Source organism: Corvus cornix, chromosome 6 (assembly GCF_000738735.6).
Source record: "Corvus cornix cornix isolate S_Up_H32 chromosome 6, ASM73873v5, whole genome shotgun sequence".
Classification (NCBI taxonomy): domain Eukaryota; kingdom Metazoa; phylum Chordata; class Aves; order Passeriformes; family Corvidae; genus Corvus; species Corvus cornix.
Window position 1 is genome coordinate 12,492,199 of NC_046336.1, and position 19,387 is coordinate 12,511,585.

The 19,387-nt window shown below is 43.6% G+C and overlaps 1 protein-coding gene across 7 annotated transcripts in view; it reads left to right on the top strand.

The window, feature by feature from the left end:
* Window positions 1–19,387, top strand: part of NT5C2 (5'-nucleotidase, cytosolic II) — a 60,885-nt gene that overhangs the window by 30,656 nt on the left and 10,842 nt on the right. For all 7 annotated transcript variants that reach the window (XM_039553925.1, XM_019292332.3, XM_019292323.3 and 4 more), the window contains 3 exons: window positions 16,271–16,388; window positions 17,794–17,889; window positions 19,191–19,282. In XM_039553925.1, coding sequence (XP_039409859.1) covers window positions 16,271–16,388; window positions 17,794–17,889; window positions 19,191–19,282 — 306 coding nt within the window. The remainder of the gene's footprint in view (window positions 1–16,270; window positions 16,389–17,793; window positions 17,890–19,190; window positions 19,283–19,387) is intronic.

Below are 19,387 nucleotides of genomic sequence, written 5' to 3' on the forward strand. Positions count from 1 at the left end.
CATGTTATGTATTTTAAGGAAGGAAAAGATAAAAAGCTCACTTCCACTTTCCTAGGTTATAGTGTCACATGGGCTGTAACTGAAGATGTCATGTACAATCCTGTCTTCTTTCTCATTACCACTTCCAAGGCTATGGATAAAAAGTTCCTATCACCAGTAATATTTCAGTTTAGAGTTGTTGTGTATATGAACTGAGAAAATGTGAGGTAGAGTGTCAGGGTCACCTAATAATAGGTTAATGCAGTATGTCAGCTATGGTCATCTGGTTACTGTGTACTGAGAAGGAATGAGAGATGAGTAATGTGGCTGGGGACAGTGTGAAGGTCAGAGCTGGGGTCAGAGGCTAAGTGAAGGGCAGGAAGGTTTCCATAGGTTCATGGTTCAATTGCAAGGAGCAGTTTTGGAGATTGTGGCAGGTAATTGCAGTTTATATTTAGATCAGTTCCTTGTGTTCTTTTATCCACAAGGAAGTCATTACATATAAAAGGTTTAGTTGTTCAACACCTTATTTATACATCTGTTTAAAGTTCTTGCCACTTTTTAAGTCATGAAGTATATCGTTGTTAATCTGTGCTGGATATCACTGCAGGCACGTGCTTTCTGTTTATGTTTCACATCTCTGACAGTCTTGTGGCAGTGCTTTTAAGGAGTGCATGAAAAACACTTGTTCAAGAATAAATGCTTAAAAAAAATTTAAAAAAGAAAAGAAAAAGTTGTGGGTTTCGCTTCAGTAACAGAAAAACAACTTCTGTGCCTTTAGCAAAGGAAGTGGCTGTACTTCCCAAGGACCCAGGTGATCCCAGTGGGGCTGGTGTGGAGCATGAAGTTTGTTGTTAATTTTCATCCTGACAGAAGGAGAACTTCAGCACTGTCCTCACTGTTCATTTTACTCAAATGTTGCTTGTTCCTACAAACACAGAGCAAATGTGTTGTTACCCACAAAATGATGCTTAGTGTGATGGAAGGAAAAAAAAGTGGATGTTTCAAGCATCCTAAAGCAGTACCAGGGACATAAAATCCTGGTGCTTCCCAGGCTGGAAGACCACAGTGCTCCAGTTGAGCAGGCAAAGTCAGTGCATTCAGAGAAGTTGAGTGACAGGGTGTGAGGCAGAAAAAGAAATGGAATGTGGTCTGAGCAGAAAACTGGAAATCTGGACCCCTCTGGGGTAAGCTGCTGTCCAGTGACTTCTTCCATGGTAGAACAGAGATAATAGTTGCAGATCGTTTTACTAGGAGTTGTGAGAATGTAATTAGGTTGGAAAGCCTTTTGCAGATAAAAAGTGTCATGACTGGTAAGTACCATTTCCCCTTTTTCCACTCAAACTGGAAATTAACATATGAAATTACCTGTTTATTTTCTTATGTCTCAGAGTTGTCCTTTCCTCTCCATGTGGGCTTTTATTATCTGACCATTATTTGCTATTTATAGCTTGCATACAAGCAAAAATACTTACTGCAGGGGCTTTAAAGAGTGCAGTGTTAGAATATGATTACAATTATAATAAATTAATTGGAAATGATAATGAAGAAGTGGGACAAGTGAAGTATTACAGTAATATGCTGTAGTTAGTGCATTCATTAGACCCTGTTGCGTTTTCTGACTGGTGTCGTTATCCTTTACCCACTCTTTCACATGGACATGCTACTTGTCTTGATTAAAAGAAGAAAAAAAAACAATGTAAAAAGCCAGTTTATGTGTAATTTAACATCTGGAAATGGTATCTGCATACCAGATGGCGCATGCTGAGCAGAAGCCTTTTGGAGACCATTCAAAACACGTAAATAGGCCAAGGAAAAGAACAGAAGCATCTCCAGTGTCATTAGTTCCTTATCTAGTTTTCTGCATTTGTACTTTCAGGCATTGCTAAGCCACTTTTCTGTAAAGTTTTTTAAAATATCCCAAGCACAATCTTCCTATTCAACAACTGAAGGCAGGCAGAGTCATTGACCCTGCCAAAATCTCTGTGTGCCGTTGCCTTCTGTTGTGAACTGTCACATCAGAAATAGACTGATGAAGTCATACATTTGACATCTCAGAAGAATGGTTATTTTGATACACATTGAATTACCTGTCTTGTAAAGAAGTACTCCTGTCTCTTGTCTCTCTTTCTTCTTTCCAAACCAATGACCACTGGTAGCACCAAAAGTCTTCCTCAGGAGGTGGTTCAGTACCAGAGATGTCAGAATCATTTCATGTATTTTGAACTTTAGAAGCTTGAGACAGTTTTATTCTTGTACCTTACGAGTTTAAGGACACAGACTTACTTACAATAACCATCTTTTCTGTCTAGAATAATCTAATTTTGGTAGGGACCTGGCATTTCCATTTTGAAATCTGTAGTAACAGCTACCATGCACAGGCTGCAGTGATCGTGTTCTACTACCAGCATGTCTGAGAATGTCAGCTTGCCAGCTGAGAGCAGTTTTAGTATTATCATGTTACACTGCACATGAAGTACAATTTCATGTGTTATTTTTTAGAGTAGCATTTCTTAGAGTTATTAAATTAAAGAACCACTTAACTCAGAATTTAGAAGAATTCAAGGCTGTCTGATACAGCATTTCCACAGTGGTTTTGTTCACTTTCTAGTCAAAATTAGGTTAAACTTCGAATTTTTGTAAATAACTCCTGTGTTCCCTGATTGTGCTTCTCTCTTTCCTTGCATAGCATTGAGAAATACTGTTAAGGTTAATGGTTGGGTTGGGCAAACAAAGTCTTTTTGTGTTGAAGAGCCTGAAGCTCTTTCTTTTAGCTTTTTCTTCTGAGAAATGATGGACCTTAAATAGCTGAATTTGTAATCACTGTGATTACAGCTAGAATTGATTTTGACTGCTGGGAAAATAAAATGAAAGCAAATTGAAATAACTCTCACAGGTTTTAGATTTCTTGTTTTCCCATAAAGGATTGTTGTTGTATTCTCATGGGGTGAATAAGATCTCTTACGTGTATGGAAACTCCCAAATGTCCCTAGGTTAACGTTCTGGATACTTTAGTACTAGAGGCTCTGAAGTCTCTGATATGTGTGAAACTGGCTGGCCCCTTCCTATTCAGTCTGTTTGGGAAGCATGTTTAGTACCTAAAATAATGCTTTTTTAAGCTAGGTGTTATGGGAGGCAAGTGGAAGGAGCAGGAAGAATGCAGGGTTTGACTGTGGTTTGTGTGCTTAGTTAAGTAGTTGCTGTTTAAAGTTTGCAGCGACAAACAAGAGTCACAAAGCAAACAAGAGTCATCAGCTATTTCAGCCCTTGCTGTTAGTGGAGGTTAAGACAAGTTTTTGTGATGTTACACAGCCCTTCATTCCCTACCTCTGACCTTGCTGCCTGCCAGCCTGGGAGCAAGGCCCTGCCGGTTCCCTGCGGTGCCCTTGCTCTTTGGGATGCCACGGCATTACAGCCGTGGCTGAATTCGCTGTCAGGGCAGAACTGAGAATTACTGAATGATTCCTGTTCAAATTAGAGAGATTGAAGGTCCTTTCGTAGTTATTTGTTGTGTGCTAAATAGTAGTTTCATTTATTATCTCAATGATTCATCACTGCTTATTCATCCAGCTGGAAGATCAACAGTCACTAACACTTCTGGTCTGCCTGCCTTTTTTTCACCAGTACTGTCAAAACTGCCCGTGCTTTGGTAAAGGAAAATGTTGCATGCAATCCAAAAGATTCACAGTCTTCTCTGTTTTGTGTTTACTGCTAAGTGCAGAAAGTAAGATAAAGGTATGTCAGTGGAGGGTCTTCACTGTGACACTCACCTGAGCCTGAGGAGTCGGTGACATCCATTGGAAATGCAGCAGAGAGAGATTGGTTTCACACGGCATTTTATTTGGCTGCTTCCTACTCACTGTGAGCTACACTTAATTATTAGATCTGGATCCAAATAATGCAGGAGGCCTTGGCATTAGTAGCTCTTAAATGGGACAGGCTGCACAATGAGGTGATGGATAGATGTCCCTTGACAGGAGCAGAGCTAAAGCAGTGGGGTTCCCAAACTGGCTGTAATTTCACACTGGGCCTTTGGCAGATGGAGAGGGATAGTAAGAATTACAAACTCAATTGTGCTTGAAAAGATTCCTCTGTGACTACTCTTCTCTGAAAGTTACGGCCTTGTTGAAAGTTTTATCTTCTGTCTCTGAAGTAGATAAGAGGTAATATCAGTAGACAGGATGCTTTCATTTGGAATGCTTTTCCTGTGCTTAATTCATTGCTGCTTCTGTGTTCTCCAGAAATTGATAATAAAATTATCATTGGCTGCTGAAAACGGTTTCAATAAAAAAGGAGGGGAAATGAGGCTTGAAAAATACTAGGTTTATTGTGTGCAAATGTGATTAATGCAACATAATCTGATTCGAATATAGCTTGTGTCCTGGAAACATTGCCAATTTAATGCCAAGGATTGGTGCACTGCAAAGATTTTATTGCAAAATTGCTTATGCTTTCAGCTTGTAGCATTTCCCTTCTCATCACATGGGAAAGACAGCTTTAGTCTTTCCCAACTTAATCCAAAGTGCAACATGCATAAACAGGTTTTGCCCCTTCCTCAGGCAGGTGTTTGTGTCAAACCCATCCTTGCAATCTGGAAGAGGAAAATTTTTCCCACCTTCATCTTACTTTTGAAATGCTTTTCTTTACCTGTTGGCTCTGGAAAAGATACACTCAGCCAGAAGGTAGAATTGGATTGTTCCTGCATGTGATCTGGGAGAAAGGTGACCGCAGAATTGAGAACTGGTTCTTCAATCCATCTACTATTTTTACTGTAGCTGAGTCTATCAGGTTTCTGTGTTTCAGTTTGTACAACTGAGAAGTGGGACAAATGAAATTGTATGAAAGAATTTCTGGATTGCACAAATGAAAAACAAATTATAAATGTGGGAGTTTTATACATGAAAGATTGAACTGAATACTTAAAAAAACTACTGAACTTGTAATGTAAACAACTACAACGTATCTGAATGTCAGTTCAGGTGTTGTTATTGTCTGGTCATTAGTGCTTGAACTCCAATGCAAATGTTCTAATGAGGCTCTCCTGCTTAGGGTACAGGTTTGCCTTTAGTTTCATCATGATGGAAGGACTACAGGCTTTGAGGCTTTTTTGGGGAGATACTAAGCAGTTTTGCTTCTTTCCCAGTTTGCTGGATAATGCAGTTCTTTGTGTCGTACAGAAACATTGTTGTGGTTGGATAAAGGAATCAGTAGATGTACAGGAGAAGCCTTCCAACTGTCCTGGCCAGGACTGGGAGATGCCCTGACGGTTGCACATCTGCTGTCTGCCTTTTCACATTTGCACATTGCCAGTTTGACAGGTGCAGATTTTGCAGATTTCAGAGGCTGGTTTAGCCATTGGTGTTTTAAAGCTAAGGGCAGATGGAGAAGCCAAATTGTTCCGAGTATGCTTTGAGCTGGATGTCTTTTCAAATACCAGCGCAGTGGTTATTGTCCCTGCTCTCTTTGTGTTGCTGCTCTTCAGAGCCTGACCATTTAAAGCTGTGTAATGAGCAAACGAGGTCTGGAGCTGTGGGATCTCACATGCTGGTGCTGGGAATGAGGAGTGGAGAAAGCATGTGTTGCTTGCTCTGTCCCAGTAAATCACTGACTGACAAACTGCTAATCTGCTGTCTGTGGAGTCTTGAAGAATCAGAGTAATAAACAGAAGCTGCTGAAAGAACGACTCTTCACAGTGTAAGGAAAGTTTCAAAAGCTGCTATATTCTGTTTTCTTGCTCTTAAAAACATGATGATAACACCAAGCTGGGTCAGCAGGCTGTTAGTATACTGAGGCGAGTTCTCGTCTGGCAGGACGAGGAAAATAGGGAGGCATTTTTCAATCTAATCGACCCCCTTATCTAGTAATCTTAATACCACAACAGAAGTACTATTAAGTTGCAAATACCCTTGTGATGACTCAAACAGCTTACTCTGTAGGAGGAACTAAAGCTGAGAGTACAGAAGGCTTTGACTCTGAGATCACATGTGTGCCATTGCTTTGTGAATACCTTATTTTAGCATGCTACCGAAAACCTTCTCTATGTGGCTTCTTGCCAGCATGGGCACTTGTGCTGTATCTAAGCCCAGGTGCACACTGTTAAACAAATGTATAGCCTTGGAGGCTTACTCTCTTCAGTGAAAATGGAGAAAAATAAGAAGCTGGATCTGTTTGGATGCTGATAAACCTAAAAAATGCCTTAGATATATTGTATTAATGACTACTATGCCTTTGAGTAATTTCCTTCTTACTTCTAGATGCTAGCAAATTATGTTTGAACCTGAAGCCCAAGCAACTATTTCTTCCCTGTTCATAAGTCTTCATTGAAGAACTAAGCTCATATTTTGGCACAGTAGTTTGTTTCCATGGAAATGCAGGGATATTTCCCATATGGGATTTTAATTCACAGTGGGCTGTATCTGAGAGAGGTAAATTGTGAAGGCCACTTGTTAAGCACAGAAAACATTTTCTTGTGTCAGGGAAACTGTAAAAATTTCCTGTAAAAGAAAGGTGACTCTGTAGTCATCTTTAAAATACTAATCCAGTGCAAAGGAAAGTTATACCAACTATTAAAATAGACAAGCTGAAGTTTCCTTAAATTGCAGAGTCTGAGTTGCTTCTCTCAACATGCAAAATGTGACCTCAGTGCTGCTGTTCTTACCTCAAGCTATTCATTTTTATTCAGCAGAAGAAATCTTTCCAACACAACAGCTCTGCTCTGCCAGCCTCTGAGGCATATTCAAACAGGCCAAATCTTTGTTACATCGAAGGCAAACAAAGTGCAGCAGCAGAGAGCTAAAAATATCTGGAATTTACCAATCAGAGCACTAATAAGCCTGCTTTGGGAAGAGTTAAAGCTGATGATACTTGACAACACTTTTTTTTAATGCAAGTAGAAACACAGCACTAAAAACAACCTGAAGTGTGCACCCAGCAATTCACAGCCAGGCTGCACATCCAGTGCTGTGTCAGTTCTTGAAGCAACAACAGATCCTGTCTTTACATACCCTGTTAGCATGCAGAGCAGGAGAAAGGGAGCTGATACAGTTCCAGGTTAGAGGTTTTAGAGCCGAAAGCTGTGCTGTGCACTTGGGGATGTTTGCAGGAGCATTAGAGGTAAGGAATTTTCCACTGCTCTTAGGCTGCAGTGGGAGCGTCGCTGCTTTATGGGCTCTGCTATGGCTGGGGACTGCAGAGCCCTGGTGCTGCTCTGTAGGGAAGTGCTGGTTTCCTCCCAGAGCCTGTGTTTGGCATCATCACAAAAGGGTGCCGTGGAGCCACTGAAGCTCACATCCAAAAGATTCAACCCTCTGGTGATTAGTGACCCTTGCCTCAGTTACTGTCAAAAACATCCGTGGGCACAAAGGCGCTTTGCAAGATCTGGCTGCTCATGCAGGGCAGAGCAGCTTGTGTGTTAAGCATACAAAAGTATTCCGGGATGCACCTGGAGGTTTCATCAAGGTATTGTTTGCTGATCACTACAAATACATAATTTTTAGTGGAATAGAAAAGGCACATTAAATATTGAAGTGTGCTTAAACACTAAGCCTAGTCTTACTGCACAGGTCACTTCTGTGTTTGAAAACGTTTCTGTGGGTAAGTGAAAATTATACTCAATATGGCAGCAGTTTTCTGTTCATTTAGACTGAAAAATTAAAAATTCAAAGAAACAAAGCATAATGTTGCTACCCATTTTGTTTAGTATTATGAAAAGTCAGTTTAAATATTGAAGTGTTGCAATTCTGCTTTCCATAATAATGTGCATTTTTATTTATGGTTTAGTGCTTCAAATCAAACCCCAGGAGTCAAGAGGACTGGAGCCTGTTCCTACTTGGTTTTCAATTCATTTTGACTGTAGACAAGCCCTTTATGGTCACAGTTCAGCCGAGTTCATAAACAAATGGCAAGTCAGAAGTTCACCGTGTTCCTAACTGAAAACATATGAGTCGTCCCATGGGTTTCATTTGGGATTTCTTGTGGTTGCAATCAGGCACGTTTACCACTTTGTCAGTTTGTTTACAGGCACTGAGCTCCCAGGTCAGCACAGCCCAAAGGTGCTCGACTCCATTGCCTGCAGGCAGGACACGTGTTCATGTGGGCAGAGACGACCCAAACCACTGCTGGACACAGCAGAGCTTTAAATAGAAGTGTTTTTCCCTTCATATCCAGTGAGGATATTGTGAAGTGAAATGCCTGCAGTGGCCATGGCAGGAGTTGAGGTAACACTTGATGTGTCTTTGGAAAGAGAGATGCAAGGCAAGGGGATCTGGAGGTCTGTGCTCATCCCCAATCCTGGGATTGCTGAGCCAGCTGAGTGTACAGAGGGTCCCACAGTACAGGTGCCTCTGCAGGGTTTCTAGTTCTCATGGGAAAGAAAATCCTCAGCTTTATTTCCAGTGCAAAGTGACAACACCCTGCCAGGCTGTGCAAGCCAAGTGTGAGTCTGGGCTCCCATCAGAGCTGAGCAGTCTGACTCCACTGTCAAAACTGAGGGTAGTTAACACCCAGGTGTGAAACTTAAACATGACATTTCAGATTCCTTCCTGGGTAAGTAATGAATTATTTTAACAGGGAGAGCAGCATAGCTTGAAAAACATTAGCGTTTCCCTTTTGTTATGTTTCAGTGGCAGTGCCTGACAATACCTGCCTGATTAGAAAAGGCCCTGTAACACAGAAGCTGAAGTCATTAGTATGCTGGAGCAGAAATTCTCCTCTTTTCCACTTGTATACGAGAAGTGGTGTTGCTCTGTAACAAGTTTTGCAGATAAGATACCCTGAAAGGAGGGTCAGTGTGTAGAGGTCAGACAGCATTCCTCACTACCTGGTGAGGATCCTGGGGATCCTCAGACCTCTGGCCCTGCAGCTGAGACAGACTTTCCTCACACTATGGCAGCGTGTGAAATGCTTGCCCAACACTTACTAGTACATTTAATTGGTATTGTTATTTCAGTGGAGTTTGGTTTTTAATTAAATCCAGTGTCCCAAACACTTCCAGGACTGGTCACTGGCTGTTTCCCTCTGGATTCTCATCTGGAGTTGCAGGTCAGAAGTGATCAGAAGAGATCAGAAGTGCCAGAGGATGAGTATTTGGAGCTTGTGTGTAATAGCCAGTGGTGTGGTTGTCGTGGAGGGGTGACTGTCACAGACACAGTATAGTGGACACTAAATGCCTGGCTTTGGGGCCATGTGCAGAGGAGATAGTGACAGAATGGAGGGCTCTGGGGACAGATCTATCCTATTTTGGGATGCTAGGATCTCATTTCATAGACATTGTTGAGCCAGGAAACAGATATTTGTACTGTTAACAGGGGATGGGTTTGTAAAAGGGGATCTCAGTCCTCAAGGCTTTAACTAAGCAGTTTTTGTCAGCACAACACTGATAGAAATCTATTCCTAATACATACTTGCATTACTTATTTGTGGTGCAATTCAGAGCAGCACTTTTATCCTGCTCTGTAAGTGAGGTTTGTGTAATTTCAAAAATGTATTTGTACAAGCTTAATTATGCATGTTGTGCCTGAGACACATAAATCTGGATACCAGCTCTCCACCTGCCCATGTATGTCCCCAACTGCCTGATTTGCATGCCTGACTCACTGGAGAATAAGCAGCAACTGAAACAACCTGTTTTTAGTTATTTTACTTTCATTTCTTCAAGACTTAACACAAAGTAGTTGGGCTGCATTTCCTGTGCTTCAGAGAAAAGGCGAAACCCTGTGCATTACCTGCCCACATTTTGCCTTACCTGTCTTTGTGTGACCTCTGGAGAGCCCAGAGAGTGGGTAACATTTCTGAAGATTGAGTATTTGTTAAAGCTTTTTGCAACCATTCTGGAGGAGGTCATCACCTCTAATTTAAGAAATACTGATCTTGTCTGGACACCTGAAAGTCAGCAGCACAGACAGTGCTCTCAGCACCTGCGTGGGGAAGGAGTCGAGACAGTGTGTGCCCAAGGGATCAGAGCAGGGATGCATCACCTGCAGGAAGCAGCTGCTCCCGTGAAATGCCCTGCCAATGTGGGTTTGTTTTGGGGGGGCATTGCAAGCACCTTTCCCTGGGCTGCTTCTTGCCTTCCAGCTGGGAGGAGAGGCAGATGAGGAATTGGCAGATGGAAGGGTTGGGAGCTCCTTCAGGAGGTGGTAGGGCGTCACAAGAGAGCAACAGATGGGGAAAACCCGGAGGAAGGCATGAGTGATACTTCAGGTCATCGTTTAGTGGTCCAGGCTCTGCCTCTCTGCCTGGAGGAGCTGCTCTCCCTGCAGGTTTCTATTGTTGCAGCAACCTCCTGAGCTCATTTTTCCCTTCCTAGACGAGGGTTCTGGCGAAGGGGAGCTGCTTCCTGGAAGCTGCCTGGGTGGTATGGGAAATCAGTGTGTTGTCAGTGTTCCCAATTCAGGGCTTTTACCAGCACCAAGTCCATAGTGATTGGAAATACAGTGGCAGGCAGGACTGGCTTGCAGATGTGCAGCTTGAGACAGCAAATACATCTCACAAATGGGAGACAACTGAAGCAGTGCAAAAAGGGGTCGTTATTTTAACTTCAACTCCTGCTTCTTTCCTAAGATCCATAAGTACCTTGTAAGAAGTGTTGGCAAGCCCTGGAACAAACCATCAATGAGATGCTCGCCTGCCTGAATTTGTGTGTGTAGGAGAAACAAGGGAAGATACAGGCAGCCCCTAAAGGGCTTTCTCCTCCCCACAGCTTAAGCAGAGCCATCACATGCACTTCAGCCTTCCCCAGCTATTCATTTTGAAACAAAACAGGCTTTAAACGTTTATTTTCAGAGAAGCCTTCCAGGAGGTCTGCATACTTCTGTGGGTCATTTTTGCAACATCATTCCAACCGGTTCAGCGTTGTATTTAGTGCAAATTGGATCTCAAAGATAATTCTTGATTACTCTGTGCATACCTGTAAGTTGCAAAATAGCTCTGGTGTTCTCCCTGTGTGTGCTTGCCAGTGAGAGCACTGCAGCTCTGTGTGCAGGTTTGGTGCTGGTTTATCCTGCAGTGCTTTGCCTATGAAAGCCCAAGTGAAAGCATGTCCAAGTGTACATTTAAATGCAGACATGCACCACAGACTGACCTGGTGTGCGAGGCTCTCATTGGGAGCACCTTCAAGGTGTAGGGCAAAATTCTCTTCTCAGGTTCCCAGAGTAGCTCCTGACTCAGTCTCCCAAGTTTCCTGTATTGACACTAGCAGGCATTTTATGGTGAGAAAGAAAGTGAGTGTCCTGAAAGGAGTAATTTGTCACTGACTGAGGAATGGACCATAATGGCAAAGCCCCAAAAAGAGCACGAGACCTTTTCTTGAACTCATTGCTCTGCATCCGATAGAAACACGAAGGGTTTGTGTCACTTGGGCAATGTGCTTCTAGCCTCTTCTTCCTAATTATCCCTGAGCTGATGATCTGAGACTGCTTTGTGGATATGAGGACAGAATTTTGCCTACAGGATGCACGATTACCACCTGTGCCTCTTCTATAAATCAGTTGTAAGTGTATTTGGAATAACTGCCAGGCCAGCTTCTGAGCTTACCAGAGGACAGAGCTCCAGCAGACACAGTCCCACATGGCACAGACCTGTTGCAGTTTTAAAATCAGTCTGATTTTTTTCTTTAACAGGGGAGCCCAGTGTAACTCCGTCAAGCCTGGAGTGACACTCTGAATCTGCATCTGCCTCATGTGAGTTAAAATCCTGGCAGCAGCATTTTGCATAAGCTGGAGCCTCTGTAGAGAGCTTTTTTTTTTTTCCTTTTCTTTTTTTTTTTTTTCCTTTTCAGGAAGGCTATAAAATTGTATGTGTCTTGGCAGCAAAGGTAAACACAACCACACAAATGCATGAGAATTGCATACCTTACTGCAAAACCCCTGCTCATTCCAGACCAGCTTCCCTCCTAGCACGTCCTGTGTCAGTCAGGGACGCCCGCACTCATCACAGACCTGAAGGCTTGCAGTGTTCACTCCGGGGTACCGCTTTTTACCTTTTAATGGTGTATTGTTAAGCCAAGTGATGGTATTAAGGGGAAGCTGGAATGCTGTCAACTGGCTTCTGTTTTTTTAAAACCTTTCGTTGTTTTCTTTCCACCGTGGTTGCATAATCCATGAACACTGGGTGCTGATTGCCCTGTGCTGCTGAAGCATTTGCCTGTGTTGGAACAGGACTATTAAAATAACAATTCCTCTGGAGCTGGGGACTTGGCTTGGTGGCAGAGACATGGCCGTCAAGCAGTAAGAAAAACAAATCAGATGAAGTTGTAGCATGTACTTTGGTTTTACTGTCATCCCATGTGTGTTGGGCAAGGATGGTGTGAAAATGTGTTTGTGGCTCTGCCTCCTCCCCTGTCACAGAGTTGGGGATGCAGGAAGACTGGGCCCTTCTCAACTGGGTGAAAGAGCTGGGCAAGGGAGACACTGCAGGGCAAATAGCTGAATTCATGACGTTGCCATGGCACACAAATTATCTCCATCAGAGATACCAGGATTCAGCAACCAGGTCTGAGGGAGGGGATATTCCAGCAAAGTTTAAAACATGTTTTCATCATGCAGCTGCAGAAAAAAGTATTGATCTGTCCTTTCTACTCTGTTTCCTCATGGCTGCCTGAAGTAAACAAGACATGGGAGAGAACAACAAGCCCTGAGTACAATAATGAAATTTTTTCATCTAGTAACACCTGTAACTGGGGCATCTTCCCCAGATGTGCTGCCAGAGTTGCAGCAATGTCAGCCTGTCCATACTGGATCTGAGGAGGTGGATGGTTTGTTTGCCCAGAGGAAGCTCCTGTTACTTGAACAGGCTTACAAGAAATGTCAGGGGGTTGTGGCTTGTTCGGTTGATGCAGCCAGTGCTGTGGTGTAGGGTGTTGTCAAGGTGAACTCAGGGAGCTCTCAGTTTCTTCCCAGCTGTGTGTCTAATTAAAGGAAAGTTTATCTGGAGCAGTAAATATGCTGGTAACTAGAGAACATTTATTGTCCCTTTCACAAGTCCAGTTTCCTGTGTCTCTGTTTAGTTCATGTGTCAAGGAGAACGCTCTCATTTTCCAGATATTGTGGAGTAGTAGAAAGATAGAGATGGGATCTGAGGCATAGATGAGCTAAGAGTTTAGTTTTATTCAAAGAGACATCAAGGAAGCAAAATCTAGGGTTTGAGAGATACGTGGAATAACTGTCCCCCCGAAAGAAACATTTAGATTAATCCTAATTAATCAAATATACTGCCTCAGCAGAGATTTGGGATGAGGAAGGCTGAGGTTGATACCTCTTCTTCAGCCTTTTTCCTAATGGTGTTTCAGCTTGTTTCCTTAGAGAGTTGAAAGGAGGTCTGTGGTGCTTTTTCTAAGACAGAGAGGCAAATACAGAAAGAAATCGAGTGAGGGCATTTTGTGAGCAGCTGACCCCATGTCCCATGCAGCTGTTCCCTGGTGGAGTGTTAACAAGATACACAGATTGCTCATCAGAAAGCCCTCCAGTTTCCCTGGAAAGGCTCTGCTGGAGCTGTTGATGAACCACTTCTGCTTGTCCAGAGGAGATGCCAGTGTGCTCCTTGAGGTTCCATGTGTCTGGACAGCATCACCGTGGTTGGTGAGTTCAGAAAGAGCAGGGTTTCCTTGGAGAAATGTTTTATTTGGAAGTGATGTTTTATGGATTAAGTTGGTAATGTGGTCAAATCCCTAGGAGGCAAAGAAGGAGGAGTACAGCAGCTTCATGGACAGAGGGGGGGATTGGAGTCTGCTTCACATAACAGGGAGCTTTTTCACATTTTGAGAATATGTGCAGGGGTACTTATAAGCATTTTCCCTGGGAAGTGCCTTTACTGTCGTGCATCAGAGGAATTCCGTGTTCCAGGTGATGCTCTGATGTCACTCTCACAATTTTGTTCATCACCTAACTGCCTATTGCTCCCTCCAACTCTAGCTCACTCCCCAGAATTGCCTTGTCAGTCACTGCTTTCTTCATTACTGTACTTTTTGATTGCTTATTCTTATCTATATCTCAGTCAATCCTTCCTTTCCTAAAGGACAGAAAAGACTACGTGCATTGAATGTTGTATCATGCTGTTGATGTTTGCCATTGGTATAATATTGCTTGAAGATTTTGATAACTGTTTTTTTGATTTTAGTTATCTGTTTAAGACCATTACAGGTTTGCTTTTTACATTCTTAATGTTGTTAGTTTAATGGGGAAAATTAACTCTTGGGATTCTGGTGCTTTTTAGATTCTTAAGAGATATGGGAGCCCTCTGTCATGGGTACTGTGATCTCAGTGTTCTGACAATCTTGTTTCATCTAAAGTCCTTGCCTTTTTTTTTTTTAGGTTTTTTTTGTTTGGTTTTTTTTTTTGCTTTCTCCTCTCAGATTGAACTTCTTTATCCCACAGTGAATATACATGCTGGTGATTACCTGGGCAGCATAGACAATGTGTATTAATATATATTGTGAGGCTCACAGATGTGTTAGATTTTTCTTAGGAAAAGCAGTCTGTCTTCTAATGAGTTTACTGCATAACTTGCACATTTTCAGCTAAATTTGAAATATTCAAGTGTTTGAGGCAGTTGGACCCATTGAACCCATGGTAACCCTCATTGCAGTCAATTTATTGTCTTTATTTATGTTAGGACCAGTTTAAGACAGCAACATTATGGTATCCCACTCTTAAGGGGAAGGGAGCACCCAAGATTTGTAGGTTCTTGTGGTCAAAAGGAATGACAAAAGCCAGAGCGTCCACAAAAGCTTATAAAGTTTTATTAATAAATTACACTTGGCAGGAAAATTGGTATGTTAGTCCCTGACCTTCTACTACAAGCACACAGCAGTGGGGTTTGAGTAAAAGGGTAGGGTAAAAGGGAGGAGAGAAAGAGATGAATTAAAAAGGGGGAGAGAGAGAGAAAGGAAGAAAGTGAGAAAAAGAGATCACCAGTCCTGGCAGCAGCACTGATCCAGCTGATGGGATGTCCTGGGGCACACGCACGCCTGGGCTTTGTGAGGGTATCTTTTTATAGATACGTTTTCCCCACCTTGAAAACAGGGTTCTTGCTTTCTATGGAAATCAGTTGCCATGTGTACTTCATTCTTCCAGACCTTTCTGAAAATGGGTTGGAGGGTCTTGGGTGGTCTTGATCTCCCCCCTACAGTCCATGCTCACTTCTCGACCTCCTTCCTGTGCTCGAGCTGTGCTGTGCTTATCTCCAGGAGCCAGAACAAGGATGTTTGTCCCAGAAAAGTGCTGCCCTTACCTCCACATAGCCCCCTTCTCCAGCCACATCCAGTTCTTTCTCACAACATGTTATTACCAACAATCCCTGGTTGTTAGTACCAACAGTCCTTGGTCAGTTTCATGACTATCCAGCTGTCTCAGTGTTTGAGACATGCACATTAGCCCCTTATCTTCTGGGCTTCTGCAGACATGCAGCGAGCGTAAACACACTGCCAGAGAAACCCTGTGATTTCCATCTGTCCTGATTGCCTTTTAGAGGGAATTTAATGATCTGATTAAACAGTAACATTTTCAGTACATGGGAAGGTCATTCGCAGGAAGAAGAGAGGCCGCATGATAGGAATGGCTTAGTTGAACAAGTCTGTTTCTTTTGCATGGAGCGAAGGGAAGGTGTGTGTCCCAGGTGAGCAGCTCCTCTGACATGTGAGAGCAGTGAGCTTGCTTTAAAAAGCCACATTTTGATGCACAAGGGTAGTAATGAACAGATTTTTACAGTACCATATGGTGTTATTAACAAACAAATCATGTGTTAACTTGACGGCTCTACCTTCAAGCTAACGTAGTCTGCAGCAAACATTAATTCCCCTGAGATGAAATCTGGAGCAATACTAAGCTTTGGGATTGTATCCAGAGCAGTAACAGTAGCACAGAAGTGATGAATTTCAGCCTTTCCAACCTCCAATACATGTGTTCCCACAATTTATTGGTTTCTTTATCGGCTTTGCAAAAACACAGCAAACCAAAACCCAATTGGAGCAGGTGGAACAGGGAGTGTTCATGCATCTGCCCAACAGGACTGCAGGGAGAGGAGCTGCTGTTTGAAATATGTTTTCCATGATGCAGAGAGCTATGATAAACTGATGGATATTTCATCTGGTGCACTCTGCTGCTGAAATTCAAACTGCAGCTCTGCTTTGCTGCAGCCCTGGGGCAGGAGCTAATTCCACCACGCTCTGGGCTGGGGGATGAGGGAATGGTATGTGGAGGAGGGAGGAGGGAGAACGGGTACATTACTTTTAATTGCCTTCTTGTTTAACCCCGTAGCTGTCTTCAAATTTTCTAACTGAAATCTCATCTTGGTACAGTGTATAAATCCCCTGAATACGAATCTCTTGGATTTGACCTGACCGTAGAAAGATTAGTTTCCATTGGATACCCTCATGAGCTGCTCAATTTTGTGTATGATCCTGCGTTCCCTACCAGGTAAATGACTAACAGATACTGACCCCACCTGCTCGAGGCCTCAAATACTTGTTCTGTGGAGTTCACAGGTGACACGTGAGGCCAGGTTTTCAGTTGTGGATGTGAAGCCTGTGGCTGGCCACAGATCATGGGGAAAGGAGAAGACTAATCCAGTATGTGGGGGGCCTTTGCACACATAAATCCTTGCCAGCAAAGAGGGAGCATCCAAGAAAAGAACCCTGCTGAAAACATGGTCCAGAAATAGCTTTTCAAAGCGAAGACAGCAGAGACACAATTGGATTGGGAATGAAATCAGAATCAGGGGGAGAAGGAGACATTACTGTCCAAGAGGCTGCTGGGATGTCTCAGAATTCTTTTCTGTAATGATTTTAATTAGTAATGTCCTGGTGCGTAAGACATCCTGAAAATCAAGCTGACAGTTAACAAGAATAAAAGTGGGACCAATCCAGTTCACCTGTCTAGATGAATCAAATGTCAAAAGCATTTGATTTAGTAACTTTTTGATTTCATAACTTTGTGCTAAGTTAATGGTGCAAAATTACTAAATTCCTACATTTTGTCTTTTGGTAGGAGAGGTAAAAAGGGCACTGTTTGTGTTGAACAAAGCTTTTGATCTAACTCTGCACCTTTAATTTCTTTCCAGTTGTGCCTTTGCTGGATTTTGCTTCTTTGACTCCTTTGGAGTTTCTTTACAAAAGATTGGACCAGAGGGTCTGTTGGTTTGTTCCAGTTTCAGCCTGGCAGCCTCCTTCCTTCCCTCCTCTCGGTGTGTTTTAAACCGAGAGTTGCTGCTGGCTGTGCCCTTGCCTGTAACAAGGCATAGCCCTTCACAAACCCGTGATGAGAGCTCTGTTAAATCCACCAGCTTCATCTCAGGGAGGGGACAGAAGGGATGTCTCTGTGGGAGGGCTGCGTTCTCCAGATGCAAGCTACTAGATAACTGAGTTTTGCCAGAGCCAGAACTGGGAATGTCCCAAGCATTTTGTGCCATGGTTACATGCCCCATCTGGCTTTGTCTGTGACAGAGCCATGAAAAAGAGGAGAGGAATTCCTTTATCACACCTTACTGTTCCCTGCAGCCCGACAGAGGTGTCAGGTGTGTGACCCTGTGGAGGAGGCCCACAGCTCCCCTGGGAGGTGCACAGCTGAGCCTCTCGGGTTAAACGCCCTGGGAGCAGTGGGGAGCAGGTCAGGTGTCTCTCCCACCTGGTGATGCTGGGCTCTGATTGCTCAGCTGCCACCAGCTGAAAGGGAAAGTAGGGACCCCATCTGTATCATAACAGCAGCTCCTTCAGATGCCCCATGCCAAGTGAGCAAAGCTGTTCTAGAGCTGTTCTAGCTGCTGTTAAAATGGTCACCCCTTGATGCACTTGCCTCTTCATATCCTAAATTGCTTTCTTAACAGAGGCCTGGTGTTTGACACCCACTATGGAAATCTGCTGAAAGTTGATGCCTATGGGAACCTCCTAGTGTGTGCACATGGCTTCAATTTCCTCAGAGGGTGAGTGCAGACTCTTGGCTGTTCTTTTTGACTTAATACATTCTATTCTGTCAATGATCCTCAGGGCACCCATTGTATAAGGAGTCTCAGGGACTCTATGAACAGCAGATGCTGTTTTGATGGTTCTGCAGCTCCAGGATTAAATGGGGATGCAATGAGGGTCTCAGGTACAGCAACAGCCCAGATGTTTACAAGGGAAAGGGCTGTGCCACCACAGGCACATCTGTAGTGTGCTGGGCGTAGAAGAACGTGTGCTGTGGGGAGGAGTTGATGGGATCATCCAGGGGCTGTTCACCTGCCCTGGCACAGTTTAATGTCAGCAGCTTGTCAGTCAAGACAAAGCCATTGCATGAGGACCTGTGCCCCATGAGGCTGTCAGCTCCACAGCCATTGCTCAGAAAGTCTGAGCTGGCTTGGGGTAGGAACAAGCTTGCTCTATCCCTTTGTGTTTCTGACCTTTGAGAGTGTCAGAACAGAGCATTGCATGCCATCTCCTGCAGCCTTCCCTGGCTGCTTGTGTTTCTTGTCCCAGAGAAGGTGCTTTAGGAAGCAGAGAGGACTGCAGTGCCATGTGCCTGATGTGTCCCAGCAAATCCCACCTCCCACATTCCTGCTGCAGGGGCATATGAATGGAAGGCAAGGCAAGCTCAGGGCCCCCAGGGTGACAAAGTCGCTGCAGGCCTCTAAGTCCTTGCATCAGGGCTCCAAAATTTAGAAAAAAGCCCTTGTATATGCACTGAAGTTCCTCTCTGAGCCTAAAGTTATCTTTAGAAGCTGCAGAAATTCAGGAGACCAGAATAATGATGTGAGTTCAGTCAGTGCCACCCTGCTGATGAATTGCAGAGGGCCCTGAGCGAGCCTCCTGCAGCAGAGCCCTGCACACCCCTGGCTGAAAGTTGCTGGGGGAGTGGAGAGCAGCACATGGAAAGTGGGGGAGAGTTTAAGATGAGCAAACAATGAAAGTGCAGATGATTTAAAGCATCCTCCTAGCCAGCAGCATGGGGCTTAAGGTCGAGCTGTGGACTCTGGACCACTCTGTGTCCCTGTGTGGGCTCTGCTCAGTTTGCTGACTCAGCAATGAGGGCTTTGTCCTGGTTCTGCTGGAGTCAGAGTGTCCCAGGGAATACCCCTGGATGCACTTTTGCTCTTGTGCCAGCAGTGCATGTGGGGAAGCTGGGTGTTGATTAAAGCACAGCAGACTTTGGTTAGTAGACCCCACTACAACTCTGTTTTGCAGGTCAACACTTTTTATCTTTGTTATGTTTTGTGGTTTCACTCTTGTCCACTTTATTTATTCTCAGGCCTGAAACACGGGAGCAATATCCAAATAAATTTATCCAGAGAGATGACACAGATAGGTTTTACATTTTGAACACATTATTCAATCTACCAGGTGAGTCTCATGTGAGCCAACACAGTCTTCTTTCTGTGCCCTTTAAGCCAGTAAAGCTTTGCTGATGTCGTACTCTGCTTTTCTGCTTGGGTTTTTTTACGTGAA